Below are 21,783 nucleotides of genomic sequence, written 5' to 3' on the forward strand. Positions count from 1 at the left end.
AGAATCACAGAAGCCGGAGTAGGGAAAGTCCACTCCTCTAGCCAGGGCAGGACTCTTCCCCACAAGTATCTTCCCAGGAGCTTTGACCAAACCCATTTGCAACACTTCAGCCTTTCGTCATTACTTCCCATTTTATTCGTGTTTTACCGAGACTGGAGTTTACTGATAAATGTCCCGCTCCCTGTATGCAGAGCAGTAGGGAGCTCCCATTTATAGAGGTATATAACTGACTGGGATGCTTAATACCCTTACTCGGCTGTGCAATATAACGCTTACAGTAAAATACGCACCAGATTCACAATTGCGTCCACTGTTACTATTCCCCTACATGACACAGACTAAGGGAATTAATCCAGAACCACAAGAAAAAGAGTTTACCAGTTACACAAAAATATGTATTGTGCTTTTCAACAGAGACCAAGAATAGTACAGTAGTGTTTTCATATCTGATACTTTCTCTTCTCTGGCCTTATGGTCTCACTGAGTCACTAGGTCTTTTCCCTCTGTTACTAACAGCCTATACATTGTATACAGATTTCCTTATCCATAATGTGCTGCTTTAGTGTTTTGTTGAAATTTCACCATAGAATCCTAGGAAGTGCCAGACTGGACCAGGTCCACAGTCCCTCTAGTCTAGTATCCTGTCTCCAACAGCAGCCAGTATTTGGACTTGACATGAATTCAGCAAGGAGTATCATTTACTACAGTCTTCCTCAGGTACAGAACTGTGTCAGCAATCATAATAATAGTGTGTGTTTACACTGTGTCTTTAACGGGAGGTTCCCAAAGGACTGTGCAAAGGTGGGCAAGCATTGTCCATTTTACAGATGGAGAAAACTGAGGCACAGGGAGGGGCGGTGACCTGCCTGAGATTATAAAAGCCAGTCAGTGGCCGAACAAAACCAGGAGGTCTAGCTCTGGGGCCCCTGCTCTAAGCACCAGACCTTGCATCCTGCCATGTAGCTCATCCATGGACAGGCATCCCAGGAATGACAAACCTCATGGAAGCTGCTCTCTGAAGAGCGATGAGGGAGCTCCGCAGGTGTCCGCTATCAGTTCTCTGTTGCTCTTCACCCAACCCGCGTGAGGGATTTTCACCTACCCTCCCTCCTTCACAAGTGAGTGTTTAACATAAGAAGGGGGGAGCGGGCAGACGGGGTGCAGCAGGGAGACACGGCAGGCCCTCTCAGGGAGCAGTGAAAAGGCAGCTGGCTGGAGCCCAGCGAGTGAGCCAGGACCATGGGACAAGCCTTTTCACATCTGGTTAAGTACTGCTAAACCCTCCAACGAGCCACCTAATTATTACAACACTTCTGCTGAAACCTGAACGCACCCCAGTGGCCGTGCTGGGGCAGAAAGGGGAGGAAAGCAGCAGCCAGGACATGGGCAGGGACAGGAGCACCGCGGAAAGGGGCTTGCAACGTAGGCTCTGGAACAAGCAGGGGAGAACGGCAGCAGGCAGAGACCTCGCAGCTCCCCAGCGCCCCCCTGGCATTAGGAGCGGCGTCTTGTCAGCGGTGTTATCAGCCTGCCCTAGGCATCGCCAAGAGGAGCCAGCCAGAGACTCCAGGCAGAAGGGGCAGAAGTTGGGACCTTCTGACATTCAGAGACATTCGTACAGTTCTGACTGGGTTTTCTCTGCACTGTGCTGACTGGCTGTTTGCGCCCAGCCTCTGCCTCCCAGTCTCCACCTCAGCTTCACACCACAATGCCTGTTACCCTCTTCTCCCCGCCCCATTCACCTCACCCCTCGTCCCTTCCCTCTTCTTGCCAGTTAGCTCAGGAAACCCTCCCACCCGCCCCAGTTAAACCATGGAGCTAATGTGACATTCGCAGCCATTGCATAGTTCACGCTACTTCTGGGTTACCTCCCTTTCCCATGTGTCTATCTTGTCTATTTAGACTGCAAGCTCTTTGAGACAGAGACCACCTGCTACTCTGTATTAGAAGAGCGCCTAGCACAATGGGGCCCCTCTCTTGGTTGTCCCGTAGGCACTGCCGTAGTAAACATGATTAAATAACCTGCTTCAGCACCTGCAGAGCAGGAGTACAAACGAGTAGACTGGATTCTGAGGAGCAGTGCCAGTTTCCTGAAGTGAAACTTTACGTGTGAGCTTACCACACAGGCCACAAGCAGAGTTCAAACAGCTGCAGCAAACCGGACGTCCTCCGACATCCACCTCCTGCGTGAACTCCATGTCTCGCTTATGGATGCAAAGACACCTCTGAGTTGAGACAGAGCTCAGGATCTATCAAACCCCTCTGGTCTGCTTGTATGGTTATACAGGTCTGAAACCCAGAGCCTCCAACGGGCAGACTTGGAGTGGGGAGAGGCGTTCCACGTGTGCTTTCAGCACCGAATCCTGAGCCCAAAGTGGCTCCACGTGAGAAATGCCATGGTCTCTCAGAGACCTGGCCTTCCTCCCATCGCTCATTACTTTCAAAAGTGGGGTTGCATTCTCTTCTGCCACAACGCCAGCATGGACAATAACACCCCAGCACATTGTGTTCTCAAACTGACCGGTTCTGACCCTACCTGGCATCACCAATGGTGCCACTCCAGACTTTCACAGATTTGCACCAGATCTTGTAATTTTCACTCTACGATACCTGTTGTTAAACTATCAACCGTGGTCGCTTGGGCGGGTGCAAAGGTCCTCAGCAGACTGCACGTTTGATGATGATCTTGATGGTTACCACACACATTGTAGGGGGCAGGTCTGAGTCCCTCAGGGAATTGTGGTGTTTTGACTTGTTCAGATTCATTTCCAAATATAAATAGCAGCTGTCTGCGTACCTCTCGCTCAGCAGACACAGGCAGAAATTTGTGAAATCTTGAATCAGCGTGGACCAGGGCACGGCAAGACTAAAGGACAGGACAAATAGGGGACTAGCAACAACTTCAACCTTTGGATTTGTCCCTTTGAAAGTTTCTGGCAAATCTTAAAGTTTCTTGATCTATTCTGCACAGGGATGACTATCTCACAACTATTTTTTGAGTATTTGTTGGCAGGTCAGAGGAGGGAGAAAGTCATTCCACTGAAGCTGTTAGTGAAAAAGCTTAGCTCCAGCCAGGGCCCCCAACTCCACTTCAAATTATAATATTTTAAGTACCTGAAAATAAATATTTTGTCAGCTGTTGAGAATTAAGAAGTGGCTTCAGACTTGCTGAGAGTGGAACCCTGCAGAGAGTGGCCAGCCTTAGAGAGCCAGCTTCAGAGCGAGCCTTCCGCAAACTTCCCCACCCACTCACCCCATCAAGCACATTTAGGAGATCTGCACTCTTCTCCTCCCAGCAGTGCCTGCCAGTTCACCATCCCCTCCAGAATAATCCTGAATCTAGGGGGAGAAGGGTATATATTACACAACTAGCAGGTCTTTCGCATCTCTAAAGCCTATGCCAAGCAAGGATGCTGGGAAAGCAATTATTAATTGTATGTCACAGCTAAAATGAGCAGCTGCGGAATAGCAATGTTTGTATTTCAACACTCGTTATTAGGATTCAGAGTTAATCTACCGACGTGTTTTTCATCCAACACTTACAGCTGTTAGTTCGCACTGCACTGGGCAATGTTCAGGGGGTCTTCTTCACAAACAAAAGAACTCGAAATAGAATTTTGGGTCTTTTTAAATGAAAGCATAAATTCTAACGAAACGGAGAGGCTCCTACATACCATTCTGGAGGCCACAAGTGAAGCACGCAAACTGTGGCCCAGGGATTGGAGAGGTTCTCAAATTCCAAAGTTCCATGTGGGGAGAATAATCCCAATAGCCTATGGAATGGAGTCTGCAGCAAAAACACACACACAAAGGGGGCCTTTCCTCAAAAGCTCAGTGGGAAGAATGTTAAAATGAAGAACTGAACCCAGAGGAGCAGCAGAAAGCTAAGCCACATGGATCTTTACTATCAGGTGCCCAGGTACTAAAGTGATGAGGGTATAACAGATAGGGAGATGTTGGTCACTCACGCTCCAGAAATGGAAGAAAATGCAAATAAAGCAGGAGAGGTCAGTTTTGCAGTAGAGCTTCTACTTGTCCATCAAAGAGTTAAATCCACCCATCTGGCTCCTTTGGCTTGTAAATCAGACCTCCTTGCCGATGAGGACACACCGAAATGCCACGAGGCTGGGCCTGTCAGGAAGGAAACCAGCGCGTCCAGGGTTTTGTTGTTCTAGAGACTTTTTTTTTAATTATTATTATTTTACTTTACAGCTCAGGAAGGAAGCTGGAGCCTGCGCTTCGACTCCAAGAATGTCGATTACTCATCCTTCCCTGCATTATTTCTTTTATCTCTCCCTTTTATTTACCTTACTCAAAATTTTTCTCCTGTTTCTTTCCCTACTGTTCTTTAGCCACCGTTTTCAACTGTTCATCCAGGTTAAAAAAAAATTGTCAACCGCTCTTTGAAGTAAATAATAATGACAATATTTGCTAAACAAGCCTCCGTCTCTCTCCCACACATGGCCATTTTCAGTCCTTGCATAACTATTGAGGTACTTCTGTGGCAATCATTACCACAGTACCTGAACACCTCCCAAACACAGAGGAACTTTTCCTCAGCAACCCAGTATGGCAGGAAAGTACTGCAATCCCTACTTACCAAGCAGGCACTGAGAAAGTAACTGATTTGCCCCCGGTGTCACAGAGGGGCAATGGCACAGTTAGGAAGTGAACCCAGGTCTTCCAAGAGCATGGCCACTGCCTTACCTGCCAGGAGCGAGTGCGGCTGCTAGCCAAGTTAACAGGAGGCTTGCTCACTTACGCCAAGAATGAATTTGTCCTGCACTGTTAATATCACTGCGATGGGCAGGTTAGAAATGTGCAATAAAAATAAAGTTAATAATAATAAATTTCCTTAGACTGTGAGCAATTTGGGGCCGGGCCTGTACCTTCTTGGATATCAGTGACGTGCATAGCACACGGTGGGGATAGCAAAAACATACAATGATCTTCTCTTAGAAGCCTGTCTGAAAAAAAAAACCCAAACACACCCTTCGACTACCCTGGAATTTCCCTTACCCCTCCCCCAGTGGTGCCAATGCCCCCCCATTGGGGCATGTGAGTGGAATCAGACCCTCCCTTCATGCTGCTTCCTTCATTAACGTTACAATCCAGCAATTCTGAGACTTCCCAGCCGCAGCCCCAGCCCAGAGCTGTCACTGCCTGAACTGGGGCAGGAACATCAGTAAGAGACGCCCACACGTTCCAGGGCAGGTTTTGGGCCTTCGAGTGTTTCTAAAGGAGGTGAACAAATAAGGAGAACATATCTTTATTTTATGGCTCCTGTCTTCCTTGTTTATACAGGCGTGCAGTATAAACTCTGGGCCTGATCCTTACTACACTTACATCAGATTTAACGCTACTGACATCCCCTCTGATTTACACAGAGGTGAGGTCACCATCAGGCTCTCTCTGTACTGCTCTGTAGCTTCCACCTTCAAGAGGGGGTGGGACGAGTGTCACGTTTAGAACTCACACGGAGGGAACGTTACTATTCATTAATGCAGGCATGAGCTGCGCAAACTTCCGTTTGGCAGTTTTGCCTACACACCTCTGTCCTGACCCACCAGCCCTTCGCTGTTCCAATCCTGGGCCCCGTACATAGCTCTGCCAACTTAACTCCGAACTGACCTGCAGTCCCGTTATTCCAGTGCCGTCCCACACAACTTCCAGCCATACAGACAGAACTCTGCTAACACCTCTCAGTCCTGACCTGCAGCCCCACTGCTATGTCCTTCCTACCCCACCCCTCAGTTCTGCCAATACCGTGATCTGCAGGGGCTGTCCCCAGCTATGCCAGTCTAGGCACCCCACACACACACACAGCTGTGTCAACATCCCTATGCCCTGTCTGACCTGCTAGCCCGTCTGCCACTGCCAACCCAAATCCTGAATGAACAGAGACCGCCAGACATGCCACGGTTTTGTAATTGGGACCAGGATGATACTACCAGACTTAATGCACTGCAGGGTCTGAAGTCAAATATCAAGCAAGAAAGGAAAAGCACGGCCCGGTGCTGCCTGGGCTTCTGGTTAATTTCCTCCTAATAGCAGCAGCGCTTAGAGTCCTGCGCGTACAGGCCTAGGGTGGAGACAGTGATGGGAAAAAGGGGTGAGGGGCAGAGCAGCTGTGTGGGTGCCGACCCTCCCTGTCTTCCCCATGCTCCTCTCCCCTTCGTGGGGCATCCCAGTGTAAGAACTCACCCAGGCTGGCACCATTAACCTGATCGGCCGGCTCCCCTCTCTTCACCCAGAGCTCCCGAGGTCACGGGTGGCTCCTCCATCTCCCCATTAAAGAAGCCCGATGAGCAGACACTCACAACCCCCGTGGAAGGGTTAAACACAACAGCCTGTCAGCCAGCCTCACAACTCGTCACAGCCCTGGTGGCTGGAAGCGAAACTGGTTCGCAGACCAGCTCATCACCGGCCTCGGAGCTGTGGCCCCTCGGCGGCATTGCACTGCTGTGGAGCACCCTCCCCTGCACTCTCCATCCGCGGCCGCGGAGAACATTCAGCACCGTGCAGGATCGGGCCCCTGCACACACCGGACAAGGCTGTCGGAGGCTGGCCTGCACACGCCTCAAGCTGCCGCACGGCAGGGCCGCTGCGAAACGTCTGTCACTCAGTCACTCCCTCGCCCCCCCAGCTGTAGCCTCCAGGACGCCTGGGCAGCAGGTGGCTCTTTCATGAGGATTCTCGGTTCCTGAGGAGCCCTCTCCGCAACTCGTGGGCCCATGTGTTGTCTCCTCCCAGGTAGACCAGGGAAGGCACAAGACCTCTGCCCCAGACTCAGCTGCCGGCCTCTGGAATCCCAACCAGGGTCCCAGCAAAAAACATTTACCCTACCAGCACGTGGGGAGAGTCCAGTGGGGAGCACCGACGGGGAGACAGGGCTTCCCTGGGGAAGACGACAGTGTACACAAAGAGAGGACTGTGATTTTAACCCGAGGCAGCTGGAGACAGGGAGTTCTTTGTGAAGGGAGGGCGGGTCTCAGCTCTGGAACTCATCCCCCACCCCTTCATTTTCTAGAGCCTGGGTTTGCTGAGCTTCAGAACATCTTGCAAAGCCTCTGTGTTTTCCAGTGGATTTTATTATGCTGCGGACTGGGGGCTTGTTCTTTGGAAGGCTTTTATAATACTTAGCTAGTGGAATATTTGTATTGTATATTGTTTGCATAACAGTCCCATCCACCCAGTGAGACAGTCCCTGCCCCAAAGACCTTGCAATGTAAATAGAACAGAGGCAGAGAGAGGAGACGTGACTTGCCAAACGTGTCACACCCAGCATTACAACCCCACTCTCTTGACTCAGTGTCCCACCCTCTGAGCCACACAGCCATCAACCTAGGACTTCGATAGAGCCTTCTAAAAACACTTTTAAAATGTAAAGGTAAGGACAAAGGAATAGTCTAGTTCCCAGACTCTCCTTACGCCGGTGTTACTGTCCAAACAGGCTCTTTGCTGAAGGACTATCTTGTGGCGCCCTGTAGCAGAGGATTTTGCAGGTCAGACAATTTCACACGCCAAACAGCATTTGAGTTGTGGGTTTCAGAGATGGGTGAAATAAAAAAAAGGTATCAAAATGGAGAGTCATTTTTAAGGAGGATTGGTTTAGGGGAGAGAGAGACACAGAGGAGTTAAATTTTATTGATTAGAATCAAAATGATTCACACTGAAAAGTCCAACAGAGTGAAAGGTAACTGCTCATTTCAAGTTTCCTGATCGACTTCTCATTCTATTTACAAGACCTGGTGCAGCTGGGAGTCGATGCTACAATGAGCCTTTATCCCATAAATGCATTGTTTTCCTACTAATTGACGTCCAATCACTTTTTGCTTAATTTTTCAAGAGAGAACTCTGAAGGGCACACTCATTCTGTGGCAGCCCTGCCACCCCTGGGAAACCACAGATTAAAGTAAGGTAGTGCATGTGGCTGAAGCGTCTTGCTGGCCTGACGACTTTCCTTTCCAGCAGTGTAAATCAGCAACAACTCAGCAAGCCAGCAGCGTTACACCAGCATGTCTTTGCAAATCTAGAGCTTTGGTTTTGGTCTTCTGACAAGAACAAATTCATAAGGATCTATGATACTACAAACAGACAAACTGATAATGTCTTTTGCATCTGTACAAAACCCTTGTATAAGTTTTTATATTTTCCCTCCAAAAGAAAGGTTTTAGGGTCTTTATTTTCTCTCATGAAAATGAATATATACCATAAAGCGAACACTAACATGCAACCCACAAGAATAAAGTATATTTGTGCAGTGGAGGGAAGAGACGCTGGTAAGAAAGCAGATTTCCGTTTCAAGTTTCCAGAAACAGAGGACAGAGGGTGTTTAAACAAAAGTGATTTTCATAGTGTCCTAAAATGATGAAAAATACCATGATGCTGTCCCAAAACTTGAACTCTAAGAATAGCTTCACCCTAATGAAAGAGACAAGAAAGATGGACAGCAAGAGACTCTCTCCTTGTTCTCGGAGCTACCAGCACTTAGAACATTAAATCTTTCTTTGTCCCACTCTTTCCCAACCCCACTTTTCCCCTTTCCTGTAGCTCAGTGCATTGCCGCAGTACAAAATGACTGCAACCAGTTGAAGGATCTGAGAGCGTTACTCTGATCTTTGGAGAATGACTGGTTTACAAAACCACAATCAATGTTTTAAAGAGGGAAAACAAAAAACCACCACCACACACACAAGATGACAGATGCAGATAGGACTTCAAAGGACGAGACCCTGCAAAGCCTTACACATTTAGTCCTCCCTGACCTGGAAAATCCTACAGAAGCCAATGAGCCAGATTCTCCTCTCAAACCAGTTTTGCAACATTGTAAATCAAATTGACCTTAATGGCATCATTCCTGATTTACACCAGTGTAAGTAAAAGGAGAACACCACCAGCAGGTCAATTCCTGTGGGTACAGTACTGCAGGATTGAGCCCTAAATAAGGACTGCAAGATTTGACCCATACGGCAGTAAAATACTTTACCACTCGGAAGCGGGTGGGGGGTAATCCAACTCCTATCAGTAAATTATTCCTGTTAGTTAACTGGAAGGTCTACAGATCACATGTTTCTATACACAAACACGATACACCATGCTTATCACATGTCAATAGAGCTACATGTACATACAGTGACAGATCCACACAGAGAGGGGAGACAGACCAGACATGTAAATCCAGAAAAAGAGATACATGCCCCTTTCAGGGGGGCACTGCATGGGGATATGCTCTCACATTACAGGATTTGATGTCCCAAGTAGAAATATATTTTTAGAAAGAATTTCACTTTCTCTGCACAGCAGCAAAATGTCCTCAAAAGTCCCCAAATCTGCGGTTCTCTCTTGAAGAAGAGAGAATGGAAAAATTCATAGCCTATCAAACAAACAGACATGGAGGAAGACCGTTAGTGACATGACTTGCTGGATAAAAATTGTCACAGTTCGCCTTCAGTGTCTGTTTTTAGTGCATGCACAAGAATTAAAAGAAAACTTTGCCCTCGGTGTATATTTACATCAGAAATCCCCAATAAAAGCAGACTGATCGTATACAGACGGGTATAACGTATTCGCCACACAGATACCCATACGCAGGGCTCTTTATGCAGATCAGGGTTAGGCAGATTTTAGATGGCAGTTATTTACCTTAATCAACTATTATACAAGCATACACAGAACACACTTTATTCCTACAGATATTAACCAAATAAGGAGGGAGGTGAATCCTAAAATCTAGTATAAAGCATAATTCTGCCATTTTTCAGCTTCCCTGAGAGGGGCATGAAGGAGGAAAAAAATTAATTTTGCTGTTCTGATGTGATGTGTCCAAAAGACATCAACCAACCACGGGGCACCGATCAGCTCAAAGACGGCCTCAAAAAATTTCTCCCAGGAAGAGTTCCAGAAACTCCCAGATGTTAAATATGCCCCATCCCTTGTAGGCTTTCAATCTTAGGGAGCAGGATTGGGCCCTTGGACGTCTGTTAGTTTGCACGTCTGAGAATCTCCTTTTCCCTCAAGACAGTTAATGTCCAAGAAATGCCCAGGAGAGTTTCTGAGACCAGCAAAGCTGAGAGAGAAAAAATAATGAAGGCAAAAATACTTATTCTTTCTTTTTTTTTTGGTCTCTCACACTTACACGCACACACAGAGCAGAACCCTACTAATTCCTTACACCGTCCATGAAGAACAAGTAGGAAACTCCACTGCTAATTCCTAAATTCTGCAAGTTAGCAAATAAAATAACAGAACAATGTTTTAACTATCAGGGATACTGGCTCATTAAGTGCGCTTTGGCCATTGCTTTAATAACTGAAGTTTAGCTGTAATGGATAATATTAGTACATAATATTCTAACCATACTATATTAATAATAATAACACATAGTGCCTTTTATCAGAGGATCTCAAAGCACTGTACCAGCTGCTGAGAGGTAGGTAGGTATTATCCCCATTTTATAGATGGGGAAACTGAGGTTCAGAGACTTGCCCAAGATCACTGCAAGACTGGGGACTTCCGACACCCAATTCAATGCCTTAACCACAAGGTCAGCCTCCCCTTTCCTTTGTATAATTTTGTGAAAGCAGTTAAATCTGATTAATGAGACTTCAGTCCAACTCAGCCTCTGATATAATCTTTGTTGAGAAGCAGGATTTGGCCATCAGGTTTTGTTTGTTTTTTTTGTTGTTGTTTTTTAGAAACATTTGGTTTGCCAATTAACCAGTGAGATTCAGAGTTTGTCCTGTAACTGTATAATAAATACATATGCATATACACACACAGAGCAAAAGAGGATGATCAATATTTACTGTATGTGTGCCCATTTCTGCAGTTGTAGACAGATAAATATGTCGTTTACATTTTGCTCAGAGCCCACAGAGCTGCTGTCATAAGCCTTTTGGAGTGCCACATAAGCCAGCTATCAGACGTCCGAAAGGAAGACCAGGGCACAAGAAATTGCTGGCTTTTCTGAGCTCACAGGAAATATGGCGGGGTGGCAGAGGCGGTGAGGGGAAACATTTTGGAGGAGAAAACAGCCCCAGCCCTCCCACCCAAATGATCCATTAAAAGCCATCCTTCTGCCCAGAGCCAGGCGGAGACGGCGAACGATGGCTGCCAGTAAAACGGTCACTTGGATCGGTTCTGCATGACAATTGATGGCAAGGGAAGGGGGGAGGGTTTGGAAGAGGCAGCAGTGTCCGTTTTCTCACCATGGTGATTAGACATTCCAAGTGCGCGAGATAGCCCCGAATAACAGAAAGAGGAATATAAACTGGAGACCGACGGATCCAAGCCAGGCCAGATGGCCCTGCAGCCGGCAGGGGCTGCTCCCATCCAGCCCTTCCCCACTTTAGCTGTTCAAACATTTCTTTATCCCAACAAGACAATTAAACCAAACAGCATGAAAAGGAGTCTCGGCAACAGTTTGCCGAGGGCACAGAAAGGTTGTTGCCAAAAAAACAAAAAGAAGGCGATTGCTGTATACTCCCGCGGCTAACGCAGGGCCAGGGTCTGACCTCCATCATACCCAGTGGAAAATCCAGAGTAACTCCACTGAATTCACTGGTGTAACAGAGATAGAAACGTGGCCTTCTCTATATCGACCCATACACACACACACACACACACACACAGAGGAAATGTAATTGTTCCACTTGTTTTATTGTATTATTTCATGAGCTGTATTAAGCACTAGATCTCACCTGGTCATGGATGATTATTAACAACATAGCCTCACTTTGTTTTAGGCCCCTATTCTAACCTACCTGGAAAGTGGTGATTAGAGTAGAAACAGCTCTGCTCATTCAGCAGTGAATATTCCCCCTCAAATCCACTGCTGTGCCACGGAATAATTCAAAGAGGAGACACCCCCTCCACCCACACACTCCTACACAAAACTTACCAATTAGTGTAGGTCCTACTACGTAAATCCAAACACAGACAGGCACATGCCCTAAGAGGGTAGATCATATTGTGCACTCCTGGGTTTATGCTTGAGACCTGTTCTAAAGGCCATCTTTGTTCCATTTTGAACAATTATTCAGAAATGAAAACTCTGATAATAGAAGTAATGCTTAGCACCTAAACAGAGATTTACATTTTCACAGCACTTTATAAACATTAAATCATTCGTTTTAAAAGCTAGAACTAACTACACTTCAGAGATTTCAAAAAAATAACCCTAAATTGGAATGAGAAACTCCCTTCCATACTGAGGCATAGCTACAATTGCAGGGAGGAGAAACGGGACCTTGATCAAATTGACAGTGTCCCAATAATCAAAGTTATTTTTTTATTTATTTTAATGTAACAGTAAAAATAATATGAATAAATACCATCGCTACTTTGGATGAAAGTCGCCGGAGAGGAGCAAAAATCTCAAAGTACTGGCAAATTAACTAATTACTTCTTAGAACAACTTCGGCAGCTAGGTGTTATCATGTTACAGATGTCAAAACTGAGGCCAAAAAAGAAATCAGTTGCAGAGCGGGAAGAAAAGATCCCTGGTCTCCTGACTCATGTGCTCGAACACTAGACCAGGCTTCTCCACAGCGTACCGACGAAAACGCATGATAAAGAATAAGTGGACGACCACCAAAAAAAGATCGCTGTGGCAGTCTTGAAATGCGGACTGTGGAGCGTTTGGAAGCATCTCCAGGTGTGGTGGAGACCGTCGTTTCTGGGAAAGCTAAACGGGGAGCTCTGCGCTGCAACACGCGGAGAGATCTCTGCCAAGCCAGCCAGGCTCCAGCATGGATGCTGCCGGCCGGCTCGCTCTGCTGGAGGGGGGTGATGCCGTGGTCATGGCGAGGAGCAATCATGATGGCTTTTTATTAGAAAGCCCAGAATAAAACTGGGGATCATTTCCACAGGGGGGTTATAGATGTCTATCACACAGGGGAACGGCGCATTTACTTTCACTGCTGCTGGAAACCTACGTTAATGAAGATACATTTATTTAAAGAGCCCCATGAAATGTGTTTGTCAGTGTCTGTAACACACACTGTACAAGAAGCGCCTAAACTGTTCTATAAATATAATTATCTTCCCAGTGAGCATCTAAACAGAACGGCCCTGTCCAAAGCATGTGTCTCAACAAACAGTTACATCTCCTCCCTGGATTGAGTATGTCTTTTGTACGCGCTTCCTATGGCACGCACGGCCTCTCTCGACATCCCGAGAGCAGCATCCTACAGTCACAGGCAACTTGCCCAAACACAAAAAAACTCTAACAGATTTACAAAATGACCATTAACACAAACACGCTCCATCCATGCCTCGATAATTCATTAGCAGTCTGACTTGGGGCTCCAACATACACACAGAATTTGAAAGCAACAGCCTGACTTAAAAATAAAACGGTGGTTCTCTCTGAGAAATATGTGATCTCTCCTAGCCCACATACATACATCAAGGGGTCAGATCCTGATCATAGTGATGTAATTAGAATGAGAATGTAGTCGCAAGAGTACGCGTGTATACACACACACACACACACACACACACACACACACACACACACACACAGTATCTCTAGCTGCATATGGATCTAGCTCTGCATAGAGTGGGTTCCATCTGTGCTACTATACATTTACGGCTTGACATACTGTTATATATTTTTTGGGTTCCTTTTTTGAAAAAAAAAAAAAAAGAAAAAAAGAAAATTTCTCAGAAAATAATTTCTAATGTTACAACAGTATAAAAATATTTAAAACCCATTTGAAAATGTTTGTTTGTGATGATACAAGGGATGTGTGTAATGCAGTGAAGTCATTCACCCATCGCATGGTCTAATCCCTTTCAGGATTTTGAAAAATACAAATAAACAATTGAATCCCGCAATTCTGAAGAGCCTCTATTGAATACATAAAGACTTTGCTGATCTGATGGAGTTTCATTATGCCCGTCTGTACACTTTTGCCTAGAAGCTTGTCCACAGAACAATTTCCCTGCAATGGACCCTACGCTACGACCCTTCTTTCCCAAAGGGTTATGTATATTGTTCACACAAGGTACCCAAGAAACTTCCTGAGGGTCAATGATGAGAAATTTTAAAGACCCTTAAGTATATTTTTACATACAAGCATAAAGAAACCGCAAATATGTATGCATGTCTCAGAACATGACAGGTTCCATGATGCAACCAGTCAGCCATGTCATCCCTCAAGTTTTTCCTTTCTAAAAACTGCCATATAAAGATAATTAAGACACATTTTTAAAATCCCATCCCCCCAGTAAATAAACCCACTGTGTTAACATATTTAAGATTCTGACATACATAGAAAACATGCTCTTTGGTGCAACAGCTAAATATGATGGGGAGGAGGGAAGGTCAAATTTACTTTAAATTGTCCTGGTACTTATTTTATAACTTTAAGATTAATGAAACATGAATGGATGTTGTGCTAATATGCATCTAAAGTGTATGCAGGCAATGTCACCGATGGTTATGCTACCAATTGTGTCTAAACCTGGGATGATATTAAAACAAATTTTAAAAGCCAGAAGAGTTAAATTAATCCAGGCATTAGAAACAAAAATAAAACCAGTTTGTCTCTAATATTTTAGTCAGCACTCTGTCCGGCTGGTTGCAATGCCTGCATTCATTTTGCTCTAGTGCAAAGGCTAATCACTTTAACCAATTTCTATTTCTCTTTTAAGGAAAGGGGGGGAAAAAACTTTTCACATGTTCACAAGTTTTTGAAGCACCTTGCAAAGTTGTTATTCTGCCTCTCTCGTTATAATCTCCCTGTCTAATCATTCCCAGTGGGCGTGGGGAAGCCGATACACTGGCGTACGTTCCGTTAGCAGCCTTACTCCTCTGTGAAGTTCTTATTTATTTTTCAGGAGTGCAGCACCCACACAGAGCACACAGTCTTGGTGAAGACAAGATTTATCCCTTCCACACCGGAGCACGTGCCTGTGTCTGCTGTTCTGTCCACTGCTGTGCTACAGGTGGTCTAATTCATTTAACAGATTTACTCCTTTAAATCAGCTATCTGACAGGATTTTGCTAGCAAGATACACAGCAACTGATGTGCTTTAAATTCATTTTGCTAGCAGCCCTGCTCTTCCGCTGTTATCTCCCAAAGTATTCATTTGAGCAAGCTTCATTTCCACATCCAGGTTATACTGATAAGGGGGAGAGATCCATAAACCACCAACACAGGATATCTTTAGACATTGTGATCCCACCTTCCTTCCCTCGCCCAAAATGAAAGCTCTACCTGCACCTACATGCTTCCACCTACAACAGCTGTGCCTACATATTAACAACACTGATGAGGAGACACGGAACAAGGAAAGCAGTTCTACTGCACAGAAAGTAATAGAGGAGGGAGGTGGGGGAAAAGAGAGACCACATTTGTGCTGTGAGAAGCACAAGGCTTCTGTCTTTAGTGGAAATCGTCCCACACTTGCAAACGCTGACATAAAAGACACACTGGCAGCATATTTCAAAACCAAAGAGCGATGGATTTACAAGGCAGGTTGATTTAATGATGACTTTTATTGAAAAAGTACGCTGGGTTTAGGCAGATACCTTTTAGTGCTGGTAAGTTAACACAGCGCCTAATTCAAGGAGACAGCCTGAGGAAGCAGTGCCGACAGGGAGAGAGAGCCGCAACGTCTCTATTACTCTCCTCGGCATCATAAAGGGGAGAAGAAAAATAGTATCTGAAGGGGAGCGGGGGAGCCGGGCTGCAGTTTTCTTTGCAAAATAATAATAATTTTTTAAAAAGAAAATCCGTAAGAATGTACAAAGGGGCCCACGTGAAAACAAAACCACTTTGGCACCTGAACTAAGCGTCTGTGTTTAAAGGAGATCACTCCAGCTAAATGTTGCCACATCTTATTGCTCTGAAGTAGGGGATTGCAGGCCCTTTTCTCCCGAGACAGCTCCCCAGAATGGTGTTCCCACGCTGCATGGTTCAGCCTTTCACGAAAGGAGGAGACTGGGGTCTGCCCTCCTCCAGCAGAGATACTGCGAGGGAAAAGGTGACTGAAGAACAGGGAGTTGTTACAGTATCATACCTTAGACAGTTTGCTTCAGTTCAATTGCTGACCCGTGAAGGGACAGATAGCCTTTCAGTGGTCATACAAAGGGGGGCTCCAGAGAAAGTACACAGCCTATTTTGGGGGTCACTTATTGAGCCATAAGAGCGTAATCAACTTTATGTCTCTAGAAAAGACCTTGAGTGCCCAAAATGCTACTACGTGAAATACCGCAAAAGGGAACTTTGTCCTGTTCTGAGGAGCAAAGCATGAAGGCTGATATCCTAGGTGTAAGAACTGAGCATGTGAGGAACAGGTCAGAGGAAAAATATCAAAGGGAGCAGTGGGTGCAGTTTTAACTGATAAGCTCCCTGCAAAAAGTTCTAGTTGTATACTTACAAATGCACCCTTCTGTGTATATATATACACACACACACAGGATATCTCCCTGCTTTCACACACACACACACAGACAGACACACACACACACACACATACACACACAGGATATCTCCCTGCTTTCACACACACACACACAGAGGATATCTCCCTGCTTTCACACACACACAGACACACACACAGACACACACACACAGGATATCTCCCTGCTTTCACACACACACACACACACACACACACACACAGAGGATATCGCCCTGCTTTCACACACACACACACAGGATATCTCCCTGCTTTCACACACACACACACACACAGAGGATATCTCCCTGCTTTCACACACACACACACACACACACACGGGATATCTCCCTGCTTTCACACACACACACACAGGATATCTCCCTGCTTTCACACACACACACACACACACACACAGAGGATATCGCCCTGCTTTCACACACACACACACACACACACACACAGGATATCTCCCTGCTTTCACACACACACATACACACACACACAGAGGATATCTCCCTGCTTTCACACACACACACACACACACACACAGACACACACACACAGGATATCTCCCTGCTTTCACACACACACACACACACAGAGGATATCGCCCTGCTTTCACACACACACACAGAGGATATCTCCCTGCTTTCACACACACACACACACACACACACACACACACACACACACAGAGGATATCTCCCTGCTTTCACACACACACACACACACACGGGATATCTCCCTGCTTTCACACACACACACACACACAGAGTATATCTCCCTGCTTTGAGGCATAGACATCTTTCTGTGCTTAGCTGCCCCAGTTTCAAGCAGAGAAAACGGCGTCTCTCCCGAGGTGCATTTGAAAATGGGTTTCCTTCCAATACACCTTACCGTGAAATCCATCAATGTCCATTTAAGAAAAACAAGGCACCATTTTATCATGTAACTCAACACGAAGGAAAGGACATTGCGCCCATTCCTTCAGCAGGAACCGCAGCCCGACAGAACGACACACCTGTTGAGCATCTCAACAAGGCAGCGCGAAGTAAAGCCGAGAGGGGTAACGGAGGTACTTACATCTGTCATTTCGGTCTTCAGGACTGGACGAGGTCTCCCGGTCAGACATGAGGCCAGAGACCGCAAAGATCTTTTTCCCTGTGTCATCGACTTTGAGTGAGCCTGGGGAGCCGGAAGGGAGCTGGGTTCCAAACTCATACTCCTTGCCATCGGCATCCGAGAAGCGCAGGTGGGGCGAGTCTGTGTCATGGCAGTTTTTCAGGCGTTTGGCCGGCGTAAAGGCCGACTGGTAGCTCTCCCTGTCTTCAGTGGAGGCAAAGGGGCGGAAAGCCCCAACGCCGCTGTGGTTCAACATACTTATTGGCGTGCAGTCCAAGTTGGGGGGTGCAAACTGGGGGTGGAGGTGTAGCAAGGATGGGGGGAAGTCACGGTTCGCGAATGCCCCTGGCACCCCACCTTGCCGGTGATACATGGAGGCAAAAGTATACGAGCCATTGGTAAAGGGGATGTGCACGTCCTTATCCACTGACACCGGGACTCCAAAGGGTCTTGGCTGCTGACAGGGGATGGAAGCGTCCCGACTGGCTTCAGCAGTGGAGGCCAGAACCATCAGGGCCGGAGATGCCAGCGGGTTGGGAAGATAGGATGAGTTTTCCATCTTGAAGGCTGCCCGGTGTAAGTCCATCGGAGTCTCTTTCCTCAGCAGGGTCACAAGGGGAACAATCTTCCCTGGAAGGAAAGTCAAGCGAGGCCTGGTTTTGGAGCAGGGTGATCACTGAGGCATCATCGCCGTCCCGAAGCTGCAGAGAAACAGAAGGGAAGAGAGAACACAAGTGGTGAGGGTTTTGCACTGGCTTCTTCTGTACATTACATGCAGTGGGAAGGCCACATGGATTACAACCAATGGCCCAGCCACGCACCAGTGTTCTCATTCACTAAAATCAAGAGACAGCTTCACACACGGGTGGAACCAACTTTGGCCCACTCCACATGACAGAGGGAAAAATCCTACCAAAGACATTAGTATAAAGGATCTATTTGTAATATAAATATCCCCACATGTCAATAATCTAGGCGTGGTCTAAAATTAAGAGACATTCCCCACAACGGATCATCACAATTTAAGATATGTAAAACGTACCATAGCTATTGTACATAATTACATGAACAGAAATGAACATTTATACAGTTGTTTATACTGCCTATGATGCATAAGGAATGTGTGTAACGTGTCTATTTTTCTCACACATTATGTATGTGTAGGTACATACACATATGCAGCTATACATTTTACATAATCATATAACACACACACACACGCACACACACAGAGCATGCACACACTTTTTTTTTTTTAAAGGAGCGGAGACTTCATCAATAAAATGCCTGGCGTCTCTGACAATATTTAAAATCATAATGGGTGCCTCTGCCATGTGATCTCTGCAAATGTCTGCCTTTCGGGTCGGGGACAGCGGAGTACGCATCAGTAATTTTAGTTCCTAATGCACTAGCTCTTAAGTAGATTTGTAAACTGCTCTGTATGTGCCATTAACATTTAGAGGAAAATGTTAACAAAATTTCTGGCTTGCATTTTGCTGAGCCTCCTAGCTCGGCCAGATCCATTCGCCCAGCCACAAACCCCCTCGGAGCGAGAGGCAGAAAAATCCTTCCTTCTGTGTCTCTCTGAGTTTTCTGTTTTAATGATTTGGTTTGGTATTGTCTTTCCTGATCAACCTAGTGCCTTTTCTTTTAAGGTTCCACTGCCTACCATTCAGGCCCCAAGACCCTTCTTAAAATACAAGAACTGTAACTTTGAAACAACATACTAGCCTGCCAGAGCTCAAAGGGCTAAGAAAATCATATAATAATAAAAAGCTGTTACAAATTGTCTCTCTTAAATCCAGAGGGTCAAACATCTCAAATAAAACTTACTGAAAGAGTCTCTTCCTAATGGAGTGCCTTTTGTATTCCATGAATGAAGGAGCCTAGGTTAACAAACTGTATGAAATCCAGTCTATGGCTTTAATGTAGTCCAATTATAACATTTCCTTTCTCCCATCCTGTACCCAAACGCTTCAGTGACTGTTATTAATTGTAAAGATGAGTGGACATCATCTCTCGGCTTCCTCATTTGGCACTCTTCCTTATAGACATCATTGCTAAATTACCAGATTATGTATCTCACATTAACAGGTTTGCTCTCTTCCAAATTTTAAATAACTTTCCTGTCAAGTTCTAGCCATGGCGAGGGAGAGAGAGATGCCAAGGGCAGCATGTAAAAGCACAGAAAGCCTGGACATGCTTGTTTTGCTGCTTTCAGGAAAGCTGATCAACACACACACACAAAACACGGGCACAAAACTGCATCCACAAGTGAATTTTGGGTTATTGGGGGTTTTTTCAGGCTGCTATAAAAAAATTAACACGCACATACAAATAAATAAGCCCTCACGCAGAAATGAACTATCATTAATATGTCAGTGGGGCTAAGAGATCATTGGAAAATACGATTTTCAAAAAAAAAAACAACCCAGCACCACTGCTGCCTCTTTGCCTCTTTTTCTATTTTTACTTGTTCCATCACCTCACGACATTAAACGTATTTAATAAATTAGTATTCTGGCTGCAACACCTGACACTCCTGTAGGATATTGTGAATCACTCCGGCCGCCTTATTCGTTTGCAAACTTCATTATGCTGGGAATAAATCAACACATTACAATATCTCACCCAGCCAAATTTAATTTTTTTTTAAACTCCCACTTCCTTTTTCGCTCTCTCTCGCTGTCTCTCTCCCCCCCCCACCCCGCCCATGAGCAACATGTACAGATGAGACTGCGGCGGACCAGTCATTATGAAAATCTATAGTTAATACACTCCCGATGTCAAAATGTCATGGGTTTAAATACAGAACCCAAAATAAGAAAACGAACTGACCTTCTTAATTAAAAAAATATGGATTGCTGGATAATCAGCTTGATGGACCATCGGGGCGACTGTAAGGTAGTGGGCACAAGGCAAAGTAAGTAACTGTTACTTTTCTGCCTCTATGCTGATTTTCTTTAATTTAGCACCCCGTGCAAATCCAGATTAAAATAACTCCAGCTATTGATCTGAGCAGTGGAATTGACATTAATTTTAGTTCACTTCTCACTTTGCAAAGGGATCAATAGGAAGTAATAACAGCTGACATCCCCACTGAAAGGAGGAAAAAAGACGGGCTGGAGACAGAAATCGAAAAGCAACCAAATAAATCAGCAGCTACTTTTCCACAGCATCAGACAAACTCCAAACAGATTGCAAAAAGTCTTTGTTGAATTAACTAAACAAGGAGTGGAGGGAGTAGGGGGTAGAGATCAATCTATGAAGCTACATAAACTGTGTACCAGACATCGAAGTAAGACCAAAAAATATTGTGATTTTTAATTTTTTTTAAATGACTGCTCTGATATACAGAGAATTTTTTAAAGACATCTTATTTAAGGTGTATACAAATTGCCAGCATACTAATTGCAAGGTTAAATATGCCAAAACCAAGACAAATTGAATCAACAGCCTTAAGTTCGATCCATTAAAAAATATCTCACCAAGGAACAACTTCTTATCAGTAATCTCTAGCTCAAGTCTGATTCCTCTGTTTATAAAAGATTGTAACACTGGTTTGAATTAGGTAAAGAGAAAGACAGACAAAAATCAGTCTATCTATGATGGGTTGGATTTAGCAGGCATCACAAATATTGTGTGAGTGGAGAAAATAGGGCTGACCACTGTTATGAGCATAAAAACCTCTTCGCTAATCAGCCTGGAAGGAAAGAACAAAAAACCGTGCATATCTTAAAGTATTAAGAGTTTCAATCAATGAATCACTTCTCTGCTGTCAATTAAAATAAATAAAACACACTACTTTGTTTATTACAACAGGTTGCATTTTTATGGTCTCTCAACCATTTCCAAACACCAGAAATTAAAATAAAGGGACAAATTAACATTTTTCTCCTTCCAGGAACAAATGTCTTAAAATAATTAATTGGCACACTATTTAAGAAGCTTCGAAGCATTAGCAAAAACAGAGAGGAAATTAGGACAGATTTTTAAAAAAAAAAATCATACCCTACATTTACATTAAAGTTTTCTCCCCCCGCCCCATAAATGTCAAGCAGGAATTTATAAATATGTCCTGCGTCGAAAAGCCAAAGATTATAAAACAAAATAACAACAATTAAGTGCTCCGATGGATTGTGTATTTGAACTAAACTGGATTTCCTCATAAAAGAATAAAACGGACGCAAGCTAGACAGCCAACCCAGAGGAGAGCTCACCGGTGGGTTAAGATGCAAAGGGAAA

At 45.1% G+C, this 21,783-nt stretch overlaps 1 protein-coding gene across 4 annotated transcripts in view; it reads right to left on the reverse strand.

Moving 5' to 3' along the window:
* Positions 1–21,783, reverse strand: part of RNF220 (ring finger protein 220) — a 329,460-nt gene that overhangs the window by 304,672 nt on the left and 3,005 nt on the right. For all 4 annotated transcript variants that reach the window (XM_074961894.1, XM_074961895.1, XM_074961896.1 and 1 more), the window contains exon 2: positions 17,500–18,239. In XM_074961894.1, the coding sequence (XP_074817995.1) occupies positions 17,500–18,124 (625 nt within the window). In that variant the 5' untranslated portion in view covers positions 18,125–18,239. The remainder of the gene's footprint in view (positions 1–17,499; positions 18,240–21,783) is intronic.

This window comes from Natator depressus, chromosome 8, assembly GCF_965152275.1.
Source record: "Natator depressus isolate rNatDep1 chromosome 8, rNatDep2.hap1, whole genome shotgun sequence".
NCBI classification, from domain to species: domain Eukaryota; kingdom Metazoa; phylum Chordata; order Testudines; family Cheloniidae; genus Natator; species Natator depressus.